This window comes from Sarcophilus harrisii, chromosome 2, assembly GCF_902635505.1.
Source record: "Sarcophilus harrisii chromosome 2, mSarHar1.11, whole genome shotgun sequence".
Taxonomy (NCBI): Eukaryota; Metazoa; Chordata; class Mammalia; order Dasyuromorphia; family Dasyuridae; genus Sarcophilus; species Sarcophilus harrisii.
This window is the reverse complement of record NC_045427.1, coordinates 486,681,754-486,705,853: the sequence shown is the minus strand read 5'-3', so window position 1 is coordinate 486,705,853 and position 24,100 is coordinate 486,681,754. Positions and strand designations below refer to the sequence as shown.

The 24,100-nt window shown below is 40.5% G+C and overlaps 1 protein-coding gene across 1 annotated transcript in view; it reads right to left on the bottom strand.

The window, feature by feature from the left end:
* The window catches only part of RXRA (retinoid X receptor alpha), a 426,208-nt gene extending 417,038 nt beyond the window's left edge, over window positions 1–9,170 (bottom strand). Inside the window, exon 1 of the mRNA XM_031954924.1 lies at window positions 9,068–9,170. Within this exon, the coding sequence (XP_031810784.1) occupies window positions 9,068–9,146 (79 nt within the window). The 5' untranslated portion in view covers window positions 9,147–9,170. The remainder of the gene's footprint in view (window positions 1–9,067) is intronic.
* Between the last annotated feature and the right edge of the window lie 14,930 nt (window positions 9,171–24,100).

Here is a 24,100-nt window from a genome sequence, read left to right as displayed (position 1 = left end):
GAGGCAACAAGTTTAGTGGAAAAAAACAAAACCACAAATCTCTGACCTGAGAACCAGGAGAGCTGGGATCTAGTTTGAACTCTGCCACTCAATCAAGATGGGACCTTAGAAAGGTCCCAGGCCCTTAGAGCTGGAAGGGACCCTAGAACCCAAGAGTGCCTGAGATGGAAAGGGCCTTATGTAACTTCTAGTGCAATTCCTTAGGTTACAGATAGAGAAACCGAGGCTCGGAGACGGAAGTGAGCCACGTTTCTGAACTCCCCGTTAGTGCTTTTTTTCTGCCACACTCCAATTGGTCTGCCTAACCTTGTCCCCCTCAAGGGACGTATACCTTGAGCTATAGAGGTTATAAACGTTTTATACACACATACATATACATATGTGTATGTGTATATAGTGAGGAAGAGAGACACACACATACAGAGATAGAGAGAGAAAGAAGGGCAGAGATAAATAGAGACAGTGAAAGAGATAGAGAGAGGGAGAGATATAGAAAAACAGAGATAGAGGGACAGAGAGAGACAGAGACAAAGAGGAAGGAGAGAAAGGGGGTAGAGACAGAGAGAGGGGGGAGAGAGAGAGAGAGAGAGAGAGAGACAGAAAGGGACAGAGACAGAGACAGAAAGAGACAAGAGAGATTTCGTAACTTCAAAGGGTTTTTTTTTTTTCAATGGGAGTGCTATCTCCAACTTTATGGGTCATAATTGTCTGCCAGCCTCTGCTCCTCTCTTTGCCTCCAGTATTCCTCTGTACTGAGTCTAGATGGAATTAGAATGCTCTAGTTATCAACAAGGCTCCTCATGAAGAATGGGAAATACAAGAGAAAGAAATGTATTAATGACATGTCTCCAGTACAGGCAGAGGGAGAAAGAAGAGCAGAGACTGGCTGCACAGTCATTACTTATAATTACCTTCTTTCTTGTCTTTGGACTTGCCCCCTTCATTTGATTTTAGCGCTGATCAGTTCTTACCTTGGTACAGTGCTTTGTAGTATTCTCCCACCTGAATGGAGGGTTGAGGGTTAGGAAGATCTGGGCTAAAATCTCCCCTCCAACACTTATTAGCTGGGTTAAAACCCCAGCAAGTCACTTAACCTTTAATAGGTTTGATGGGGGATGATAATAACAATAATAATATCTGTAAAATGGTGCTAATAATTTCTGTCATAGCCGCTTTATGGAAGTAGTAATGAGGCTTCAGCGGAATAATATATGCAAAATACTTTGTAAATCTTAAGGAATAACACACCTTGGACCACAACATAGCATTTTCACCCTTTCTGTTATTGTTTGCTTGCATTTTTGTTTTTCTTCCCAGGTTATTTTTACCTTCTTTCTAAATCCGATTTTTCTTGTGCAACAAGATAACTATATAAATATTTATACATATAATGTATTTAACATATACTTTAATATATTTAACATATATGGAACTATCTGCAATCTAGGGGAGGGGGTGAGGGAAAGAGGGGAAAAGTTGGAACGTAAGTAATTGTATCAGTGTTGAAAAACTACCCATGCATATGTTTTGTCAATTAAAAGCTATAATAAAAAAAGGAATAGCACACTTTAAGCTGCTAAAGAAGTGGAACAGCGGATAGAGTGTAGACCTGGAGTCAGGAAAACCTGAGTTTCAATTAGGCCTCAGTCATTTCTTAGCTGTGTGATCCTGGGCAAGTCACTTAACCCTATTTGCCTCAGTTTCCTCATCTGTAAAATGAGCTGGAGAAAGAAACGCCAAATCACTGCAGTATCTTTGCCAAGAGCCCAAAAAGGGCTCACAAAGAATCTGGCAAAAATGACTAGACAAGATTCTGAGGACACCCTGCATACATTTCTGTTACTACTGTTATTGTTATGTTTTTTTCATTTGGTTCTCACATCTGTTCTGTTAAGTAAATAGAGGAGGGGTGATCATTATCTCTATTTTACAAATAAAGAAACTGAGGCTTAGGGAGCCTAAATGAGCTCATGGGCTTTAAGAAGCAGAAGGGACTTTTGTGATCTAATCCGCTTAGTTTACAGATAAGGATAATGAGACCCAGGACTGTTAAGCGATGGTCCCATTCCCACCAAGGATATCATCAGGGGTGAGATTTGAACTCGGGTTCTCTGACTCTAGAATCAGTCCCCTTTCTCCTGCACCAAGTTGTCCAAAATCATGAGTAGGTGGTAAAGGCAGCCTTCGAATTTGGGTCTTGTGATTCTGAGTGCGGAGCTGAGGCAGGACAAAGACTCGGCGTTCCCCAGGGAAGGTGGGAAAGTGGAATCTCCTTGCATTTGGAAATCATTGTTCAGCTGACCTCGATATGGAAATTCAGTCTTCCATGCTGGCCTCTTTAGCACATAACAAATGGAACTGACAAACACTGCTCTAATCATGATACAGAGACCAGCCGTAGCTTGGCCAAAAAAAGTTCTGAGGCTTCAGGAGTCAGGGCATGGGGCCAGAGAGGAGAGAAGACAGAAGGCCGTGTTTTCTATTTTGATTAAGATTAAAATCAGTTGCTTTCCTGTGGACCCAAGTTAATTTGCAAAGCTGCCTTAGTCATTTTAATAGCTAGAATTTGCATAGCACTTTTAAGTTTTATATCGTATTTTGCATGTTATCTCATCCGATTCTCAAAACAACCCTGTGTAGCAGGTACTATTATTTTTCCCATTTTACAGATAAAGAAACTGAGGCTGAGAAAGGTTAAATGACTACCGACAAACGTCTGAAGCAAGATTGAATTCAGATCTTCTTGACTCGAGTCCAATCTGGGTTTCTCACTGTATCAGCCCCTCTAGTGCCAACCGCCTAGCTCTTAGCATAACTTGAACACCATCAATGATTTAGGAAACCCCACCTGAACTGAGCTAAATTGAAGCCCCCACTCCCCCACATCAGCCCAGGCGCCAAAGAGCAGCTTCCAACAACCTGTAAAATGGTCCGTTGTATTACACATATATTTAAATACACGGGGAAAAAAAGAAAACAACTACAAACAATTAGCAATTTGCTCTTCTCTGAAATGAGTCTTATGGTCCCAAGGCAGTTTTCTTTTATGGCAATACTTAGCATTTATAAGGAGTCCTTCATCCGAGGATTTTAAAACCCCTTGGAAACATTAATTAAAGCTCACAGCACTCCTTTGAGATAGGAATTATTCTACCCTTTTTTATGAGGGCTGTTGTACTAGACACAGAGGTATAAAAATAGAGCCAACAGGCCTTGATTCTCTCCCCCCACTCCTCCCCATGCTAGGTCTTCTGCTAGGGACGTCATCTCTAAACAATGAAGCACACGGGACCAGGGCCAATGCACCAAGCCCCGCAGCTAACTGCTGGGGGTGAAAGGGGCATCTGAGTTCCACTGAGTCATCTGGAGCTCAGAAACGGAGCCCAAAGGAAGAACAACCCGCAGCCCCCTTCTGCTCCGGGGGGGAGGGGAACGGGACAGGACGCCAGCATGGTTGTGGAACTGGGAGGTATTGGGGAAACCCCATATTCAGTATTTTTGCTGGGGAAGATTCCAACTAGTGGGGACTCCCAGGAGACTCTGTGAGTCACTCTCAAGGGGGTGTGACTGAACACTTTCAAAGTCAAACAAACGCAGCTTTGATTTCTCTCTTTCTCTGGCTTCAGTTCTGTGGGGCTGGTAGAGAAAGCTTTTCTGCTGGGGGACTGGGATCAATTCATCAATTCAGCTAGTTTTTATGGAGAGTCTCTGGGCACTGTGGGGCAGGCAGGAGGAAGAGACTGCGAGGAGGCTCATGACCAGACCCATTTTCTTTCTTTCTTTCCTCCTTTCTTTCCTTCCTTTTTTCTTTCTTTCTTCCTTCCTTCCTTTTTTCCTTCCTTCCTTCCACCCATTTTTCCTTCCTTCCTTTCTTCCTTCTTTTATTCCTTCCTTTTTTCTTGCTTCTTTCTCATTCCTTGCTTCTTTTTATATCTCCCTTCCTTTTTCTTTCCTTCTTCCCTTTTCTCCCTCCTTCTATTCCTTTTATCTTTCCTTCTTTCCTCTTTCCTTCCTCCTTTTTCTCCCCTCCTTCATTTCTCCCTTTTTTCTTTCCTTCTCATTTCCTTCCTTCCTTTCTTGCTTTCTTTCTTCTTTCATTCTTTTCTCTCTTTATATCTTCCTTCCTGCCTCTTTCATTTCTCTTTCCTCCTTCCCTCCATTTCTTCCTTCCTTCTTTTTTGTATTAGTCCTATGCCCAGATAAGAAAGACTACAAAGATGGCTGGAAAGGCAGCTAGGGATTAAAACCCATGGTTAAAACATGAATAAGGAAGGATCAAAAGTATTGCAAACATCCTAAACATTCTCTTTTATAAGCTAAGGGTCATTCAGAACATACTTGAAGTGGAGTAGGATAATTGACCATTCTGAGAAGTTCTTGTATCTCCCAGGAAAGACCCCTTAGTATAACTGCTTGCCTTTTAGTACTCAGCTTCTGCTCCAGAACTGGCTCAGTCTTTCCAACCTGTTCCTCTTGGATCCTGCCTCCCTTGCATCTTCTTCTTTTCTAAGGAGGCAGGGTGGACCATGAGACAGTGTAGTAGATTTGGAATTAGAAAGCCTGGGCTTGAATCTCTCATCAGATACTCACTCAGTGACACTGTACAAGCCACTTACGCTCAGCCTGTTTCCTCATCTGGAAAATGGGGAAGATAATTGCACCTACCTGGCAGGGTTGTTATCAGGATCACATAAGATAATAAATGTAAAGTGTTATATAAATATTATCCGTGATTATTCCTATAGTGACCGTCTTTGGTTTCTGACTCAGACTGACCTGAATAATACCCCCATCAGCTCTTCATGTTAGTGACTCTCCAGCCTCCTTATTCAGGATGCCCTGGGCCTAATTCTGAGTGGTCAGTGGGTAAGCTGAGTTGTAGAGCACAGAACCCCAGTACTTTGTCCCTGATTTGATGGTTACACAAAAGAGCTAGGATAGAGAAATGAAGCTAGCCCACTCTGCCCTCAATGTGACCTCTCTCCAATAACATTTACATTTTAATAGAGGCCTTTTGGAGACACGGTGCCTTAGTCCAAATTATGGGAATTTTAGGTTTTCCAGCAGTTCTAGTGAAATATTTGGAAGTAAGGGACCTTTCAGCACCCCTCAAATGGCACCTCATTGGAAGATATTGACTCAACCTTAGCATCTGGCCAACCCAGCCCAGATGACATAATGGCTGGGGCAATTAAGAGACAGAGACTCTTCTGAATTGGTCCCCAGTTCCTATCAAGCTTTTGATTCTGAGATTTTCTGGCCAGAAAATTATAGGTTAATGTTCTTTCAAGTTCTCCTCTTCAACACCCCCCAAGCTGGCCCCTGCCCTGGGGGAGCCCAAGAATGCATCTTTAGGGGGAGGGTCAGCACTAAACTGACTTCTTCTTTTGAGAGTAGAGTTTAAAATCCAAAAGGGTCTCACTTTTTTAGGAGGTAAAGCTGGACTTTAGGCTATGAAGGCAAATGGACTTCTCTAAGGAGCTGCCCCTTTAATCTTCCCTTTCTAATGGGCCTTCCAATACCGATCTCTTTTTCCCTCTGACCATGCAATTTAGAACTTGACTGAGGTCCTCCAGGTCAGGCTAGAAGGTCTTTTCTTCTTCTCTATCTCACACTGAGACACAGTGTCTTCTGGGAGAAGGAACATAGGTCTCCGGTCTCCAGATTTGAGTTCTCTTTTGTCTTGGGATCATGATTATTTAGTTTAATCTTTCTAGATCTCTATTTTCCCATCTATAATATAGGGGATCTTTATGGACTCCTAGAACCATGCCCTCAAGCTGTTCCAAACTTTTCAGAGGCAAAATACTCTGGGAATTTGAGGTATGACAATTCTCCTTGTTATTAAGATACCATCACAGGTATTCAGAGGTCATATCCCGTAGGGGGCCCTCAGACCATTCCCCTCTTATTAGTGTAGTTCCTATTAAGTGTAGCCTTAGGAGGGCAAAGAGAGAGTTGCCTTGGGCCCTCCCTGAGAAGAAACACAGAGTTTAGTGAGATTGGGGTTGGGAAGCACTGAAGGGAGGAGGTTACAGTGAAAGAATCAGTTTCCAAATCACAGTAAGAATGGGAAGGGATTTCTTGAGTGACGACATATATCCGACCCCTGCAGGTCCCAGCTCTGACTCACTAGATCTCACATTTCCTCTTAATGATCTCCTGGCTCCAGACACACAGGGTAAAGTTATTTCTCTGGGACCCAAGTTCATTGCCCAAGCTCACACGGGGGCTGTCAGGATCCATTTCCCTCCAACTCGAGGGCTTTTGACAGAAGAACAGAAAGGAGGGTGGGGCAGAAGGAGAACAGACGTGGCAGCTGCCCATGTTGAAGCAAAGGAAGATGGGGGTGGGAGGAATGGAAGGGAGGAATAACAAGCGGACTGACTGAGGACTTTCCCCATTTGGGTAGGAGGCTCTCCCGGGGAAATCAGGCCATGGAGCGGTGTCCTAGGCCTCAGGCCCTGTTACATCTGACAAAGTCTTCCCTCTTCCCTCATTCCTTAGCTGTGAGACTTGGAAATATGCCCTTTCCCAGTAGATGCACCTATATTCCAACCCTTTTTACACCTCGTTCTCCAGGAAACCCTTACCCACTGACAGAGCCAAAGTCATCATGCATTTTCATTGAGGTTGGCCACAGGGGACTGAAAACAATTGAGAATATTTTAGCTTTCGTTTACTTCTATGTAGACATAGAAACAATGCTGTTAGGGGCTTTGCCCCTAATCTGGAGGCTCAGGGCTGGGAGAAAACTGATTTGGGGCATGTTCTATAACAGCTGTTGTATGGTGGGAAGGGGTGATTGTAAAGCCTGCAGTTGATGGTGGCAGGTGCATCTGGGCCCGGGACCTGGAATTGCTCAGGAATTCTGACAGTGTCTGTTTATTTCCCTTACAGATTAATCAATTGAGTGATTGTTTTGAACTTTACTCATATATCTCACAACCATCTTCCCTCACATAATCAGCCTTTTGCCATCTTGATAACAAGTAAATAGAAAGAAATTATCACCTTCCAATCTAGGATTTACCCCTTAATCTGACGTCTATATGGAACTTCTAGCTCTCCAGGTTGATCCACCAAGTGCTCTAGAGTACCACTGGAAAAAAATGAATGCTATCCCATAAAACAGCCATCTCTCATACCCCGAGAGGATGGAACTGATACTGATATCGATTCTATAAGATCTGAGAGAAGTCTGATTGAAACCGGTCCTGAACATTCTCTCTCAGGGCAATGAATCGCTGTAAAATGCTGATGCTGGAGGGTAGCACCAATACCTGTGTTGGGACAGAATGCCAGCACTGGAGCAGCTGTGTGACCTTGGGTAAGTCACTTAACTTTAAACTTATTCTACCTTAATTTCCTCAGCTATAAAATGGGAATAATAATAACACCTACTCCCTAGGGTTCTTTTTGGGGACAAATGAGATAATATTTCTAAAGAGAAGCCCAATGCCTGAAACATGATAAGGTTATATAAATGATGCCACCATCATCACCATCATCATAAGTACTATCCATCCATCCAGGGTTCCAGCCCGTGCTTATTAAGTACAATTTTACCAGCAGCCAAGCTAAGCCTGAGATGTCTAATAGAGAGCTTCCAATGAGCCTGGAAAATGCCTCATATTGAATCTTGAGACCACTTGGACCTGGATGTCGATTTCATCTCAGATCGTAAGGATTGACTCATCCTGTTTTCTTTTGGCAAAATCCTGGCTTCCTCTTCCTCAGATAAAAGGCAAAAGGAGGTTCAGCAGCATTTGGTGACATCAAACAGCGGTTACCCAAGAACATTCTGATGAGTTTAGTGTGAATAAATTAAAAACAGACGGATGGGCTCTGTAATCCAGACATGAGTTTTAAAAATCAAGGGGAAATGTGTTTGGAGCAAAATGCATTAGGTCTGGGGACCAAGTTCTCCTGCAAACTTCCCTTACAAGTCCCTCCAGGCCCCAAGCCTCATGTAGGGATCTGGTAGTCTTCAAGAGGGAGCAACAAAGCTAGAGAAAACATAAACCTCAATGTCTTGCTGACTTTGCAGAGCAAGACCTCAAATTGGATGTGTCAGGTTTGGGATATCCCTGAAGAGCTGGCTCTCTTAGGGCAACTTTGGTCCTTCTGTACCCAGCCATACCTTGGGAGGCTTGGAAAGCTTTTAATCCTAAGGGACTCTGGCTTCTGTGGCCTAGACCACAGGTGCAGTCTCTCCTGGCTCTGCTACTACCTTGAGGTTGTTTGGATACTGACCTTCTCTTTGCCTTGTTTTACCAGTTTGGAAAATGGATCCACCAATGGACTGTGGTACTGCCTAATGTTTAGTGAACATTTACAAAATAATCCTGAAATTTAGGGGAAAATTATATAAGTGCAAAGCTACTGAGACCTACCAAAAATTGTTTGTAAATGACAGTTTCAGCTAAGAAATAGCATCCTAACCCTGAATATCTTCTTCCCCACTATTATTCTTCCTTGAATTTGCTCCTTCCTGTTTCTGTTCCCATTCCCCTTAATTTTCTTTCCTTCTTTCTTTCTTTTCTTTTTCTTTCTTTCTTTCTTTTTTTTTTTTTTTTTTTTTGTTGAGGTTATTGGGGTTAAGTAACTTGCCCAGGGTCACAAAGCTAAGCAGTATTAAGTGTCTGAGACCAGATTTGAACTCAGGTCCTCCTGACTTCAGAGCTGGTGCTCTTTCCACTGCACAACCTAGCTGCCCCCATTCCCCTTAATTTTCATTTAGGACCCCTAACAATAACATAGGATCCTAAATTTAGATTCAGAAGGAAACTTAGAGGTCATAGAATTCAATTTTCTCATTTTACAGAAAAGCAAGTTAAGGCCCAAGGATAGTAAAAATGCCTTTCCCAAAGATACACAGCTGTAAGTGACAGGTCTGGGATTTGAACCCTGTTCTGACTCTTTCCATTTTGCCACTGCTATCTTATCTAGGCGTCATACATAGGAGATAGATGCATGGAAAGCTTCGGGTTTGTAGTCCATGTGCATCCTGCTTTGCAACATTGATGAAGTTGTCTATTTGAAAAAAGAAAAACCAAAAACTTACCCAGTCCAAAGCCAAGACAGAAGCTATCCATATTTTCCTTCAGGAGCACCTGGTCCAGGTACGGACGAACAGACAGCATGAGAAGGTCCCTTGACTTGGAGTTGGGGGGGGGGGGGGGGGGAAGAGAGGAGGAAAGGAAAGAGGAGGGATTATTTGGATGGGGGTAGGGGGAAAAGATCTTCAGAAAGTCAGGAGAAAGGCAAGGGAGCAAAATCACTCCATTGATTTGTTTTAGTCTTCAAAGATGTTGTTTTAACAAGAAGAGAGAAGAGGAAAAGGGGGAAAAAATGAAGACATGACAGAGAGATTTAGCTGGGATTTTGTTCCGAAATTCCCAATTCCCAGATCACATGTTGGGCACTCTCTCCTCCCCTGAACTGAAGCCCAGTCCAGTCCAACCAGACTCCTGTTCCAAAAGGAGACAGGGGAGGTAGGAGGAGAGAAATTTTAAAGGAAAATTACAGCAATTGAGTTAGAAAGCCCAAGTTTCTCCTTAAATATCATTCATGAGACACTACCATAGTAACTTAAATAAACAGACATAAAATAGGTATATAAAAAGTCCACTGAAATGAATTTTAAATGAGTAATTCTCAGGCATTGGAAAGATGGGAACACACCCTCTCTGTACTTGGGCTAAAACCAGGAGTCACAACCTAGCGGAAAACCATCTGTAAGCAGTACCAGTTAAACCAGGACATCTTTGGTCTCTTCTGGAAAATGGGGACTCTTGATTTTGCTGGGGGAAGGGAACACAGGCTGCCATTTTGTCTACATTAATATTTGTACTCCAGAGTCTTCAACAACCTTTCTTCCAAGGACCTCTTTTTCAGAGATCAGCTCCTTGGGGACCCCATTGAGAGAAAAATCCAATGCCTCCATTTTTCAAAGGGTCAAAATGAAGAAAATCAAGAGGAATGGTTGTTCTGTGATCCATGCAGCAAGCCAGAGGCTATATGGAAATCTAAACCCACATCTCCCAATTTTGTTAATCCAGAACATCTCTATGCCTGAAACAGGATGGATCTTCCCATGTTTGTGATATTAATAGAATAATGCAAGGTTACAGCTCAAGGGGAACTTTAAGCACAGAACAAAGAATGTCACGGCTAGGAGGGACTTTGGAAGGTTGAATGTCAGAGCTGAAAGAGTCCTTAGGGATCTATTTCAACATCTCCATTTCTTAAATGGGGGAACTGAGGCCTAGTGACTTACCTAAAGTTAAAGTGACTTGGGGCCAAACTGAAGCTAGGATCTGATTCCTAGAATATTGAAGGTTAGAACAAAGAATACTCTAGTTACAAAATATCTTAAAAGAAAAATGAAACCAGAGAGGAAAGAAAGGATAATTTTGGATAAGAGGGCAGATATAGTTCCCTAAAAATCAAAACACATATATAGTCAAAGGAATAGCAGAACAGCAAAAAAAATTTGTCACCTGGGGCAGCCAGGTGGCTCAGTGGATACAATACTAGGCCTGGAGTCAGGAAGATTCATCTTTCTGAGTTTAAATCTGACCTCAGACACCTATAATTTGTGTGACCCCGAGCAAGTCACTTAATCCTGTTTGCCTCAGTTTCCTCATCTGTAAAATGAGCTGGAGAAGGAAATGGCAAATGACTCCAGTATCACTGCCCAGAAAACTAAAAATGGGGTTATGGAGAGTCATACACTATTGAAAAAACACTGAACAATGGCCACGATCTAGCTTGGGCTGATCTTGTATATGTTGGTAGGGTTTAAAGGGGGAAAGGAACATCTGCTGCATGTATGCATGCATGCATATGTGTGTGGGTGCTGCATGTGTGTATGTTTATGCATGTAGATGTATTTATGTGAATGCATTTTCTTTGTCTTGGAAGGAATGGGTGAGATTTTTAATTGTGCTGCTGCCAGCTCCAAGAACTTCACTTGGTGGAAACTCTTCCAGGCCAATACTGAGCCAATTCTCATGGGCCCTGCTTGAGAAATGGAGTTCCCTGCCATTTGGCTCCGAGGGGAACCTTGTTAGTGGCCAATATGGAAACCGACTGCTATTGCATGAAAGAGACAGCCATTTTATGAGTCTAGGAACCAAATTAGTCCAATTAAGTAGCAACGCTTTGGGGAGAGGGAGGGCCACCTCATTTGTACCCCACCCTTCTCCTCTGGCATAGAAATCTGTGGAAAACTCAGCAACCTAAGGATGTGTAGCAAGAGAGAGGAGAGACATGTCCAAGAGGAACAGAGCAAAGATCAATGAGGGAGCAGCTTCTCCTGCAGCCTCTGCAGATCCTAATTCCCCTTCAAAGTTCTGTTGGGGTAGTCTCAGAATGAAAAAATCTTGCTTTCATTTCCTAGCTTTGATCCTAGTTGTGGCCAGATATTTTGCCTTTATGTGGTGCCTTTATTTCCTCATCTGTAAAATGGAGATAATAAGAATGCTCACACCAGTGTCCCCTCAGGGTTGTGGGAGGATGGGGCTTTATAAACCTGAGAGTGCTGAAGGAATGTGAATTACCATTTCTTTAGTTTAAGTGTTAGTAATAATTAAATAATAGTATGAATCACAATTCATATTATTCAAGGGACTTCAGAGACCATTTTAAAGTCACTTGGTATATTGGGAGGGTCTCAGTAAAATGAGAAAGTTGGACTAGAACAAAGGTTCTTAATTTGGGGACCCTCAAAGTGTACACGGATTTCACATGGTCTATGAACTTGGATGAGGAAAAGAAATACATCTTTATTTTCACTGAACTCCAACTGAAATTGAAATGTCCTTGAATTATGGATTTAAAAAAATTTATTCAGAGAAGGGACCCATAAGTTTCACCAGAATGTCAGAGGAGGTCATCACATATAAAGGTTAAGAAGCTATGGGTCCCTTTTAGGTACAAATCTTCTGATCTAAGGGGACAATGGCTGCAGTCATGGCTCATTCAGGGGAGCCATTTACTTGTCAGTTCAAATGGTAACCAGGACATGAAGCCTTCCTTAATCTCCAGGCTACTGTTCCTCCTCCTCCCTCCCCCACATACATCAGGAGTCATCTCCAAAAACACAGATGGAAAGAAGAAAATCAGCATTTATTAAGAGCCACCATGGTGTTAAGTGCTTTATAAATATCTTCTCATCTGATTCTTACAACCAGCCTGTTAGTATTATTGCTGTTTTATAGTTGAGGAATTTGAGGCAAACAGAGATTTAAGTGACATGTCCAGGATCACACAGCTAAATAGGTGTCTAAGGCTGGTTTTGAACTAGTCTTTCTGATACCCTATCCGTGGAACCACCTAGATGCTTCTTCTTCTTCTTTTTTTTTTTTTTTTTTTTTTTTTTTTTTGGCTGAGACAATTGGGGTTAAGTGACTTGCTCAGGGTTACACAGCTAGGAAGTATTAAGTGTCTGAGGCCAGATTTGAACTCAGGTCTTCCTCCCTTCAGGGCTGGTGCTCTATCCACTGTACCCTAGCTACCCCACTTAGCTACTTCTGACCATGTCACTCCCATGCTGGAAAAGTTGTTCAGTCCTGTATGATCTTCATGACCCCATTTGGCATTTTCTCAGCAAAGATCCTGGAGTGGTTTGTTATTTCCTCCTCCAGCTCATTTTGCAGATGAGGAAACTGAGGTAAACAGGGTTAGGTGACTTGCTCAAGGTCACACAGCTGGTAAGTGTCAGAGGTTAGATTTGAACTCATAAGATAAAACACAAACCCCTCTGTTTGGCATTGAAAGCTTGTCACAATCTAGCTCCAGCTTATCTTTCCAGGATTAACACAGGATTAACGCCTTCTGTGACCTGACACAATTGGTCTACTTGCCCATCCTCTCATGCATACTCCTTATGCCTCCTTGCCCTTGTGCTTCTTCCTCATCTTCCCTAGCTTAGAACCCCAGCTTCCTTCAAAGACAAAGTAAGGTGTTCCCTCATCAGGAGAGCACTGCTGACTACCAGCCACAGAAATTACTTGGCATATTTTGTATTTATTTACATGGGCACAGTTTGTTTCTTCAATGGAGCATGAGCTCCTGGAAAGGAGGCACTCTTTGTTTTTGTCCGTTGCCCCGGCACACTATAAGCCCTCCAGTCGCTGGCCAATTTGATCTTCTACAACAAAGATTTGAAATCCTGAAGCCCACCTGCAGGAGGGAGCTCCTTGAGATCTTTTCTCCCAAGACTGGGCAGTGTGCAGCTCTTTGTGCAGAGGCTTATATCGGCAGGTTAACATGCGCTTCAGAGGGATGTGAGATTTAGAGAGTGTGGGTGCAAACCAATCAATGAGTCCTACAAGAAAAAATTGTGAGGTTTTCTGGTTTGTTCTCTAGTGTTTATCATATATATATGGATATATGTATGTATGTATCTCAGAGATTGCCTCATGCCCAAATTATCTTTGTCTTAATCTTATCTCTCATAATAGACTAAAAGTTTCTTCAGGGTAGGGTTCCTTCACATGAGTATACACATGTATATTCATACATACACATACAGCTAAAACAGTATTATTATGGCTGATATCTAATGTAGATTTCTCTCTTTTTTAACTGTTTTATTTTCTGGTTATACATGTATATTAGCTTTTAAAAAACATGTTTAATACACATTTCCTTAAGAATCATGTTGGGTGAGAAAAATCAGAACAAAAAGGGAAAACCATGAGAAAAAAAAAACAGAAAAAAGTGAACATACACATTTAACATGTGTTGATTTACATTCAATCTTCATAGTTCTCTTTCTGGATGCAGACGGCATTTTCTATCCAAAATTTATTGGGATTGTCTTGGATCACTGAACCACTGAGAGTCTTTCATAGTTGACAGTTGTATTCCTGGTTCTGCTTATTTCTTTCAGCATCAGTTTGTGTAAATCTTTCCAGATCTTTGCAAAATCAGTTTGTTCATCATTTTTTTATAGAACAATAATTTTCCATTACTTTTAGATACCAAAACTTAGTCAACCATTTTCCAATTGATGGACATCTACTCATTTTCCAATTTTTTGCTTCTAGACTTCTCTCTTGATCGAATCTTTTAAATTTGACTTTGTCTGATTACTACTCCTATTTTTTCGTAATAAATTCTCCTGAATATTGCTATTATGTTTGTGTACATCTCTTATTTCCTATCCCAGCTAACCCTTCTACTTTAGTTGTACTCTTTAACTTGTTTTGCTATTACTTAACCTTCCCCTTCCCCCATGGATTTTTTTATCTTCTCCTTCTATCTTTTCCCTCAATCTTTATCCCATTTCCATTAATCTGCATACCTTATCCTACTCCCAATAATCTAAATGCTCTTCTGTACCCCACCTTATCCCATTCTCTCCCTCTTTATTTCATTACAGATTTTGGAGGATGCTATACCCTTCTTGGTGCATATGTAAGTATACATATATATGTATGTATGTATGTATGTATATATAGTATATATATGTGTATATAGTTCTATCTTTAATCCATTCCCAATGTGAGTAGGTTCTTAGAACTCCCATCTAATTCCTGTGGCTGTTCTTGCTCTCACATCTCATTTGCATAACAAATTTATTTTTACCTTTTCCTAGAAAATTTTGCTTTTTAAAGCCACATCGCACTGAGCTGTACTCCAATCTTTCCTTTAGACATCCCACTTGCTAATGTCAGTCTTAGATATGTGGTTTGCATTTCCACATACAAAACATGAACAGTTTATTCTTATTGAATCCCTTGAAATTAGTCTTTGATGTTGGCTCTTATATGTTAAATTTTCTACTAAATTCAGGTTTGTTTCAGACAAAATACTGAAAATCTGAGACTTCATTAACTATCCATTTATTTTTTGCTCATTATTATACTTCATTTTGCTGGTTATAATATTTTCAGCCACAACCCTAGTTCTTTTGATTGTTGATATTTGTTATTCCTGTGGTCTTTTATTTTAGATACTGATAAATCCTGTACAGTTCTAATTGTAGGCCCAACATATTTGAATCGTACTTGTTATTGTTGTTGTTTCTTTTGTTTGTAAAATGTTTCTCTTTGATCTGAGGGTTTCAAAATTTAGCAATAATGTTCCTACATATTTTCCTAGTAAGATTTCTTTAAGGTAGTGATCAGTGGATTTTTTTTTTCATTTCTACTTTCTCTTCTTGTTCTATCACTTAAAAGATAAATTTTATTTAATTATTTCCTGTATTATTGTGTCAAGGTTCTTTTTTTTTTTTTTGTCATAGTGTTCAGATAGTCCAATTCTTCTTATGTTTTCTCTTCTTGATCTGTTGTCCAGCTCTGTTGTTTTTCTTATAAGATATTTCACATTTTCTTCTTTTTTTCCTTTTTTACATTTTGTTTTGTTATTTTTTGGCTTTTTATAACTTCACTGGTTTCTCCCTGCTTAATTCTAATTTTCAAAGACTCATTTTCTTTTTTTAAACTTTGAATCTCCTTTTCTAGATGGTTAACTTTTTTTCATCATTTTTTTCTTTTTTTGTTTTTCCTTAACTCTCTCATTTGATTTTTAAAGTCTTTTTTTTTTTTTTTTTGCTTTTTTCTATAAATTCTTTCTGCAAAGGTAACCATTTAACATTACTCTTTGGTTAAAAGAAGCTTTTAAAAAATTTTAATATCCTCCTCTGAAGATAAATCCAGTCTTTTGTATTCTCGTAGTAACTTTCTGTGGTTGGATTCTTTCTTTTCTGCTTACTCATTTTTAAAAGTACAGATTGTAACCTTATTTTTTATTTTCACTTTTATTAAGCATATTTTTCTTTCTCTGCCTTTGAACAAATCTTAAATAGAAGATCTATCCAACATGCTGGAAATCTTTCTCTTTTTTAAAATAATAGCTTTTTTCATTTTCAAAATACATGCAAAAATAGTTTTCAGCATTCACCCTTGCAAAACCTTGTGTTCCAGTTTTTTTCTCCCTTCCTTCCTCTATCTCCTCCCCTACACTGCTTACTCATTTTTTAAAAATAATAACTTATTAATATAACTACCTCTAGTTGGGGAGGGAGAGAGGGGCAGGGATGCTGCCTGTGACTTAGTTCTCCTCTCTGGCCTGAAACCCCAAACCAAGAACTCTTGGGGTTTCAAGTTCTTGCAACTTGCAAGTGCCCGCATCCAGCCATGTCTTTGTCTCACTGTTTCTGCCCTCACTGGGGGCTCTGGCTCCTTCTTGAGATGCATTTCAGCAGCACAGCTGAACTTGAAGTTCCTTTTCAGCAGTTTCCTTCAATCTTCTAAGACCCCTAACTCCCCACACTGTCCCAGAGATGACAGATTGTCAGGGGGTTGGAGGGTGGACCTGTTGCTGGGGGGAGGTCAGAGATGCACCAGTACTGTCTGGTAACTTATGATTTTAACACATCATTCTTGTTAACAAGGCACTGGGCTCTTATTTCTATATTCCTGAAATAGCAAGCGTTCTGTCCCATCCAAGGTACCATTCACTCTGGTCTACTTAATATTCTGATTGCCTTCCCGGAGTTCTTCAAGCCCAGGTTGGATGAACACTTATCAGGTAGCTGAGAAAGGATGCTTGATCAGAAATGGATTTAGATTACGTGGCTTTTAAAGTACCTGACAACTCTGAGTCACTGATTCTTTAACAAGATAAACAGTTGGAGAAGAATGATGTTTTGTAAGTCTCCCCCCAAAAAAATCTTGCAAAAATTTTCCATTCTGGTAGGATTTCAGCCACAGACAGGCACCTTCATGAACAAAAGACATAGAACCCTGGCAGAACCTTGGAGGCAAGAGCTAGCTCTTTTCCCTTGTGTCCCCGGGACTGAGAACAGCCTTACACATTTTTTACCAACTCAGACTCATTCTTTGTCCCACCCTCTCGGGATGATAAAGTAACCCCTAAGATGTCAGCGGTTTTCCATGGCATTATCCTAGGAACCTGCTTGGACGTCCATCCAAGGACAGGCCTTGGGGCAGTGCAGGACACGGATGAGATCGTTACCGGTGGAGTGCTTTGTTCTAGGCTCCCAGGAAGGAAATTTCCTCTGCCGACGCCTATGGCCACCACTCTGCCGCTAAAGCTCAAGTTCTTGTCCAAGCCAGAGTCCATACGGGTCAGAGACAGCATTTGGATGCAGGAATCCTACACTCCACAGCACTGACATTTAACTGGCACACAGTAGGATTCTCAGTCAGCCAAGGCTTCACATTAATTGGAGAGGCAGCATGCAGACAATCACACATACAAGATAGAGAGAGGAGACAGAAGGACATCTCAAAGGAAAGGCGTGAGCAGGGTGGTGATGAGGGGATCCGAGAAAGTCAGCAGGCAGAGGAGGAAAAGGAGAGCATTCCTGGCATGGGGAACGGCTACTAGAAATTCAGGCACTTGGGACATGGAGAGTCGTGAGTGAGGGACAGCCAGAAGGTAGGTGCTTCTTGATTCTAAGTTGGCAGAAGGAAGTAAAATATAAGAAGATTGCAAGCTTCTTGAGGGCAAGGGTTGTCTTTTTATTAATTTTGCCCTCTTCACTTGGCACTGGTACTCCATGCATGGATGGTTATTGGATTGGTTTGGATCATACACACACACACACACACACACACACACACCCTGACTTTCCTGGTAGAATGTAAGCTCCTTAAGAGCAGATTGTTTTATTCTTTGCCTGGCATATAGTAGGCACTTAATAAGTGCCTGGTAACTTACGATTTTAACACATCATTCTTGTTAACAAGGCATTGAGCTGTTATTTCTATATTCCTGAAATAGCAAGTGTTCTGTACTATCCAAAGTAATAATAACAGAATAAATAATAAACAGAAAAAGAAGTCTAACACCCTAAGAGCTTCTTAGGGATATAAACTTTCCTATCCAAAGCTAACTTTTGTCCATGCTGTGTTTATTCTATGGGTACTGATTTATACTTATGCTGTCTCCCCTGTTAAAGTGTATGTTCTTTGGGGTGCAAAAGGAATCAAGAAAGGAAGGGAGGGACAAGAAAGAAAGGAGAGAGAAATGGAGAGGAAAAATCACCCATTTCCAGAAGGAAAGGAAGGAAGGAAGGAAGGAAGGAAGGAAGGAAGGAAGGAAGGAAGGAAGGAAGGAAGGAAGGAAGGAAGAAAAAGAATTATCACTTTCCTGAAAAAAGGAGAGAAAAGATGGAAAGAAGGAAAAGATGACAGGAGGGAGAGAAAGAGGAAGAAAAAGAATGCTCTATTTCTGGAAGGAAGGAAAGAAAGGAAGGAAGCAGAGACAGGAAGGGGAAGGGAAGGGAAGGGAAAGGAAGGGAAAAAGAAGAAAAAGGAATCTACTCTTGCCTAACATGTTATGATCTTTATCACTATCAGTTCTAACTTATCCTTTGTTCTAGCAGGGGTCCTCAAACTTTTTAAATAGGGGGCCAGTTCACTGTCCCTCAGACTGTTGAAGGCTGGACTGTAGTAAAAATAAAAACTTTGTTTTGTGGGCCTTTAAATAAAGAAACTTCATAGCCCTGGGTGAGGGGGATAATCGTCCTCAGCTGCTGCATCTGGACCACGGGCCGTAGTTTGAGGACCCCTGTAAAAATCTAAGTCTTAGGTCAGAGAAGGCCGGGGCAGGGCAATGATGACATTGCTGAAGGTGGAGGATGTCTATACTTGTCTATGTGAGAAGGAAGATACATGTGTTCCTAACATGTGCCTTTCCTCCTATTTCTTTATGGAAGGTAAGATTGTTGGTGTTCTGGTTTTTTTCTTTTCTTTTTCCCCATGAGAGGGACAGCAAATGGAAAGTACTTGTTAATGTGTGGGAGGGGGAAATGGAATAATTTAAAGCCTATTATAAAGCTTGAAGTCTCTGGGTTTCTTAGTGCCCAGAGGGAAGAGAAGAAACTCCGCTGTTAGAGAAGCCAGGAACTGGCTCCATTTGGCATCGGACATCAGCTTCTCAGACAAAGCCCCGTCTTTTGTCTTAGGACAGACCTCCTTGAACGAGGGAGAACGCCGACATCATGCAATGGGCCTGCCAAAGGTGGAGTGGGGTGGGGAAAGAGAATTAGTGGGAGCAAATGTCACAAGACTTTCCATTTTCCTTACGGATATTTGCAAAACAAAACCCACTCCCTGGAGTGGGCTTGGGGCAAAATGGTAGAGGAGGCAGAAAAGTACTCTTTCCAAAGAGCCGTGGTTTAGTGTCGCAGAACCTGAATTCAAATCCCAGCTTTTATCCTATGGGATCTCAGGCAAGTCAATGGCCCTCTCTGAGTTGCAGGGTTAGATAGAGGATCTATGTTTCGTGGTCACCTCTGAAGCCCTTTCCCCTGGTCCTGCTGATCTATGTCTCAGCTACTACCAGCATATACAACTGACAGCCATAATAGATTCCTATACAATTAGTCGGAGCTGGAAGAGGCCTTAGAGCATAGAATGATAAAGCAGAATGTTAAATAGCAAATGGTCCATGGATTCTTAACCATTTTTGGTGTCCTAAAAACTTTTAGTAGTCTGGCAAAGCCTTTGGGTCTTTTATCAGAATGATGTTTTAAAATGCACTAAATAATACACATAGGATTATAAAGAAAATTAATTATACTGCAATATAGCTATAAAAATATTTTCTCAAAACATTTCTTTCTACTATCCCATGTCCCACTAAAGGCTCAAGTCATGAGTCTCTGTCAGAAATAACTGCATTTTAAAAGCAGACACTGAAATACCAAAACACTTTCAAAACTTTAATGAATGAAACCCTGATGGTAGAATTGCAGATATTGTGAAAAGATAAAATAATTTGAGGTCAAGGAAATAAGTCCTAAAGCCATGTAAACAGATACCTCTGTTGACTGTGAAGAAAGTCTGTCTTGCCATTGCTTGTGAAAAGTTCAAACCTTTCTGTAGGACACAAAGCATATGGAAATATCCCTGCACATATTTGTAAAGTCTAGTGGTCATGTCGACTGGAGGCAGACACCATATATTCATCTTTCAAGAGCTTTACAAGGTCAGTCCTTGGAAGCATCCACCGAGAAGTCAGACTGCTCTTACTAGGTGCTAAAAGCAGCCAGGGAGCGGAATTTAAATTCTCTCTGGTAACACTCTTATTCATGGATTTCAGGATTGGTCAAGGCAACCTGACGATGAAGGGCAAACCCAAGGATATCTGCCAGGCTGGGTCATATTTCCTTATCCATGCCCCCTGAAGGCAATAAGCCATGAGCAAAGAAGGCAGAGGAATCGAAAACCCTTCATCCCTTCCTCATTGCTTTTGTTTCCAGCCTAAGTTTTAGGAAGTCAGGGGCTGCCATTAGGAAAATATAAAAAGGAGGGAAAGATTCTTTTTGAGAATTGGTGGAGAAGACACTATTATAACTACATAGAGTAAAGGAAAAAACCTTCAATGAAGAGGTAGTCAGGAGACCAGGGTTCATTTCCAAATCTGCCATTTACTAGAAATGAGACTTCAGATAAAGTGACCTGTCAGATTTTGATGTCTTTATTTATAGAATGTTGGTTGCTGCCAGGTGGTTACCTACAGGATTGTTGTGAAGATCATTGGAGAGAATGGATGTGAAAAAGGTTTGCACAAGTGCAAGAGTCCTAAGTCACTTACATAAGTCATACTCAAATCAGGGATCTCAGTGATCAAGTCAGTGAGATCAGTGATCTCAGGGACATTTATTCCAATGATTCATGCTTGCTCATCCTGGCTGACTTATCTAAGAACTCCCATAAACTTACTATAAAAGAATCCACTCAGTTGTGAACTGATCCAACCATTCTGGAAAATAATTTGGAACTATGCCCAACTATGCCCAAAGGTCTATAAATACTCTTTGATCCTGCAGTGTCACTACTGGGTCTGTATCCCAAGGAGATTGTCAAAGGGGGGAAAGGACCCACATGTGCAAAAATGTTTAGAGAAGCTCTTTTGTGGTGGAAAAATTGGAAGATGAATATATGCCCATCAATTGGGGAATGGCTGGATGAATCAGGGTATATGAATGTAATGGATTACTAGTGTTCTAGAAAAGATGATGAACAGATTTTCAAAAAGCCTGACAAGATTTTTATGAACTGATGCTGTGAGAAGCAAGCAGAACCAGGAAAACATTGTACATAATAACAGTAAGATTATGCGATGATCAACTATGATAGACTTGACTCTTCTCAGCAATTCAGTGATCCAGGGCAATTTCAATAAACTTTGGATGGAAAATGACATCCTCATTCAGAGAAAAAACTATGGAGATTGAATGCAGATTGAAGTATTTTCTTTTCACTTTTTTTTCCCTTCTGTTTTTTCTTGTGGTTTTGCCTCTTTAAAAAAAATTGTTGCCTCCCAACATGCATTATATGGATATATGCAAAAATAAATATACATGTAGAACCTAAAAAACATCTTAAAGTACATAAAAATAATGAAATAAAATTTTAAAATGGAGTCCTTATAATACACTGGGGGTCCTTCTTGATTTTTCCTGATATTGAGAAGCTGTCCTTCTGTCATCCCTTATCCTCACCATATAAACAGCCCATTTTCTCTCTATGATATACATTTAGTAGGTAATTTTTTTCTCCTGTTCTTCAAAAATCATCATTGCTAATATGTTGCAAATTATTCACTCCTACCAACTTCCTCTTTGTTGTCTTCTCTGAAATTAATTTTCAATTTTTTAGACTGTTATTAGTATTATTACTATTTAAGGATTGCCTACGCCCAAAAACTTTTATCAGGCTACTAATGCCTGAAACCCAATCCCTTCCCCCAACCCTAACAATTCATTTCTTTGGCTTGGTATCATTAGGAATCCATTGTTAATATTAAGCTGTTATCATTTATGGCCATATTTTTCAGGGATACATTGAACAAATTGCTTTCTGAGTGGACAGCTAACTGGGGGAAAAAACGGAACACTGGATGAGTGATTTTAGATGGTGGGGAAAGGGAAAGAAATGGTTGAGGGAAAGGAACATTACTCTGAAGAGGATTGTGGTAAGGGTGAGGTAATGAATCTAGAAGAGTCAGGGAAGCAGCTAGAGGAAAGTGAGAGATAAAACAAAACAAAACAAAAAAACAAAACCGAAGGAAGGACTCAAAATTATCTACTTAAACTACTTAGAGCTGAAATGGATTTCATAAGTAATCTAGTATAACTCCCTCATTTTATAGATGAGAAATGACCTACCTAAGGTTATGCAAGTAGTAAGTAACAGAGGTAGAATCTGAACTCGGGTCCCCTGACTCTTAAACACTTTCTATTGCACTACTGTCTCCCCCTTCAAACTTTTTGCCCAGGGCCAGTCTTAGTGACAGCATTTTTAGAGTTGTTTCTCCTTTAGACAGAGAACAGATTCAAGAGATTGATGTCACTCCAAGTGTCAATTCTTACTTTGTACCAAATGTAGAAAATATGAGGCTATATGCTTATTATTTATTTACCTACCCTTACCCTCACCCTCTTTTTAAGAAGAAATAGATTGATTACTGCCTTTTGTTCTCAAAAAGGACCAAAATGGCATTATTATTTTGAGATCAAGAGACTATGGATGGCCAGACCACTACAGCTCAGAAGGCTCTTCCACAGGTCAGACACAAATAGTCCATATGAACATTTAGAATGGAGGTATCTCTAGAGAAACAATAGATTATTCTTTCTTTTCTTCTTTTTTTCTTTCTTCCTTTCTCTTCCTTCCTTTCTTTATCTCTCTCTCTTTCTTACAAATTTTCTTCCTTGATAGTCAGTCTGGCTTATCAATGCTTATGACAAGATTTGTATGAGAAAAACACTTTGAAAAACCGTCATGGTGCTAGCTATTATCAACAAAAGGGAAAGGGGTCCCTCTGAAGATTTAGAGTGGTTAGAAAAGTCTTTGAATAACATTATTTGCTAAAATGAAAAAGAAGAGTACTTATGTATGCTTCATATTTCACCAGTTGCTTGACACCAAGCTTTTAGAATTCTTACAGACAAGAGAAATTATGTTATGGGTACATGAATTGAAAGAGGATTGTAATTGGTGATCCATTTTTATCTCTAAATGGTTAAAATGTTTGCCTAAATGGAAGGTCATTTATACAAAGAAAATGCAGCACTAATTTCAAGGTATTGGTTGAAGAAACTGGTCATGTTTAGTTTGGGGAAAAGATGCATGGCAGGGTAAGGGTGGGAGGGATGTGATAGCTGTCTTCAAGTATTTGAAATACTTTCATGTGGGATGGATCAGGCTTTTTTCTGTTTTGTCTCAAATGATGAAAGAAGCAAGAAAAATGAGTACAATTTAAAACAAAGCAAATATAGGCTTGGAGTCAGGAAAAATAATTGTTGATATTTCTTCCAATTCTCAAATTCCCTCTTTTCCCTTCACACCTTTAAGTTGAAAATAGCACCTCAAAGATGCAGCACAAATCAACCTAAGCATTATACATTTATTAATCTGCTTCTGTATACAAAGTACTGAACTAGGCACTAGTGTAAAGTTTAGACAAAATAGTCTTTTGCCCTTGAGGGTCTTACTATCTGATGAGAGGATAAGAAAATACAGCACAGAACATTATGTAAGAAGCACTTAAAGGGGGCTTTGTGATATATGCCATTTCACTTTCCATCAATTTTAATTGTTAGGAATTCAACAGATGAAGAAGGAAAAGAAAGGAATTCTAGACATGGGAAATAGCCTGGATAAATAAATGTGTAGAGGTTGGAGAATGTAGGGTGTGTTTGGGCGAAAGAGCTGTACAGTTTGCCTAGGGCATAGAATGTGTGAAGGAGAGTAATTTAACTGAAAAGGCAGAGTTGAGGCAGATTTTGAAGGTTTTAAATGTCTTTCACTGGAGTTGAGAGTGACATCCTACCCTGGGGAGTAGACATGGGAGTCAACCCCTAGATAAATCTTTCTCACATTGGGAATATCTCCCAGAAAAGAACCTGTTAAAGGTCATCTCCTTTAAAAAGGTCAAGGGTAGTCACAGCAGGGTGGCCAACTGGGAGGAGATGGGCAAGAGTCTTCTGGGAAGACAAATTGGAGAGGAGACAAAATGTTCCTGCACAGCATTGTAAACAACCCTAAAGTATTTTGAAAGCCTCTGTCGATATAAATTACTGCGAAATAAAATGTAAGAATTG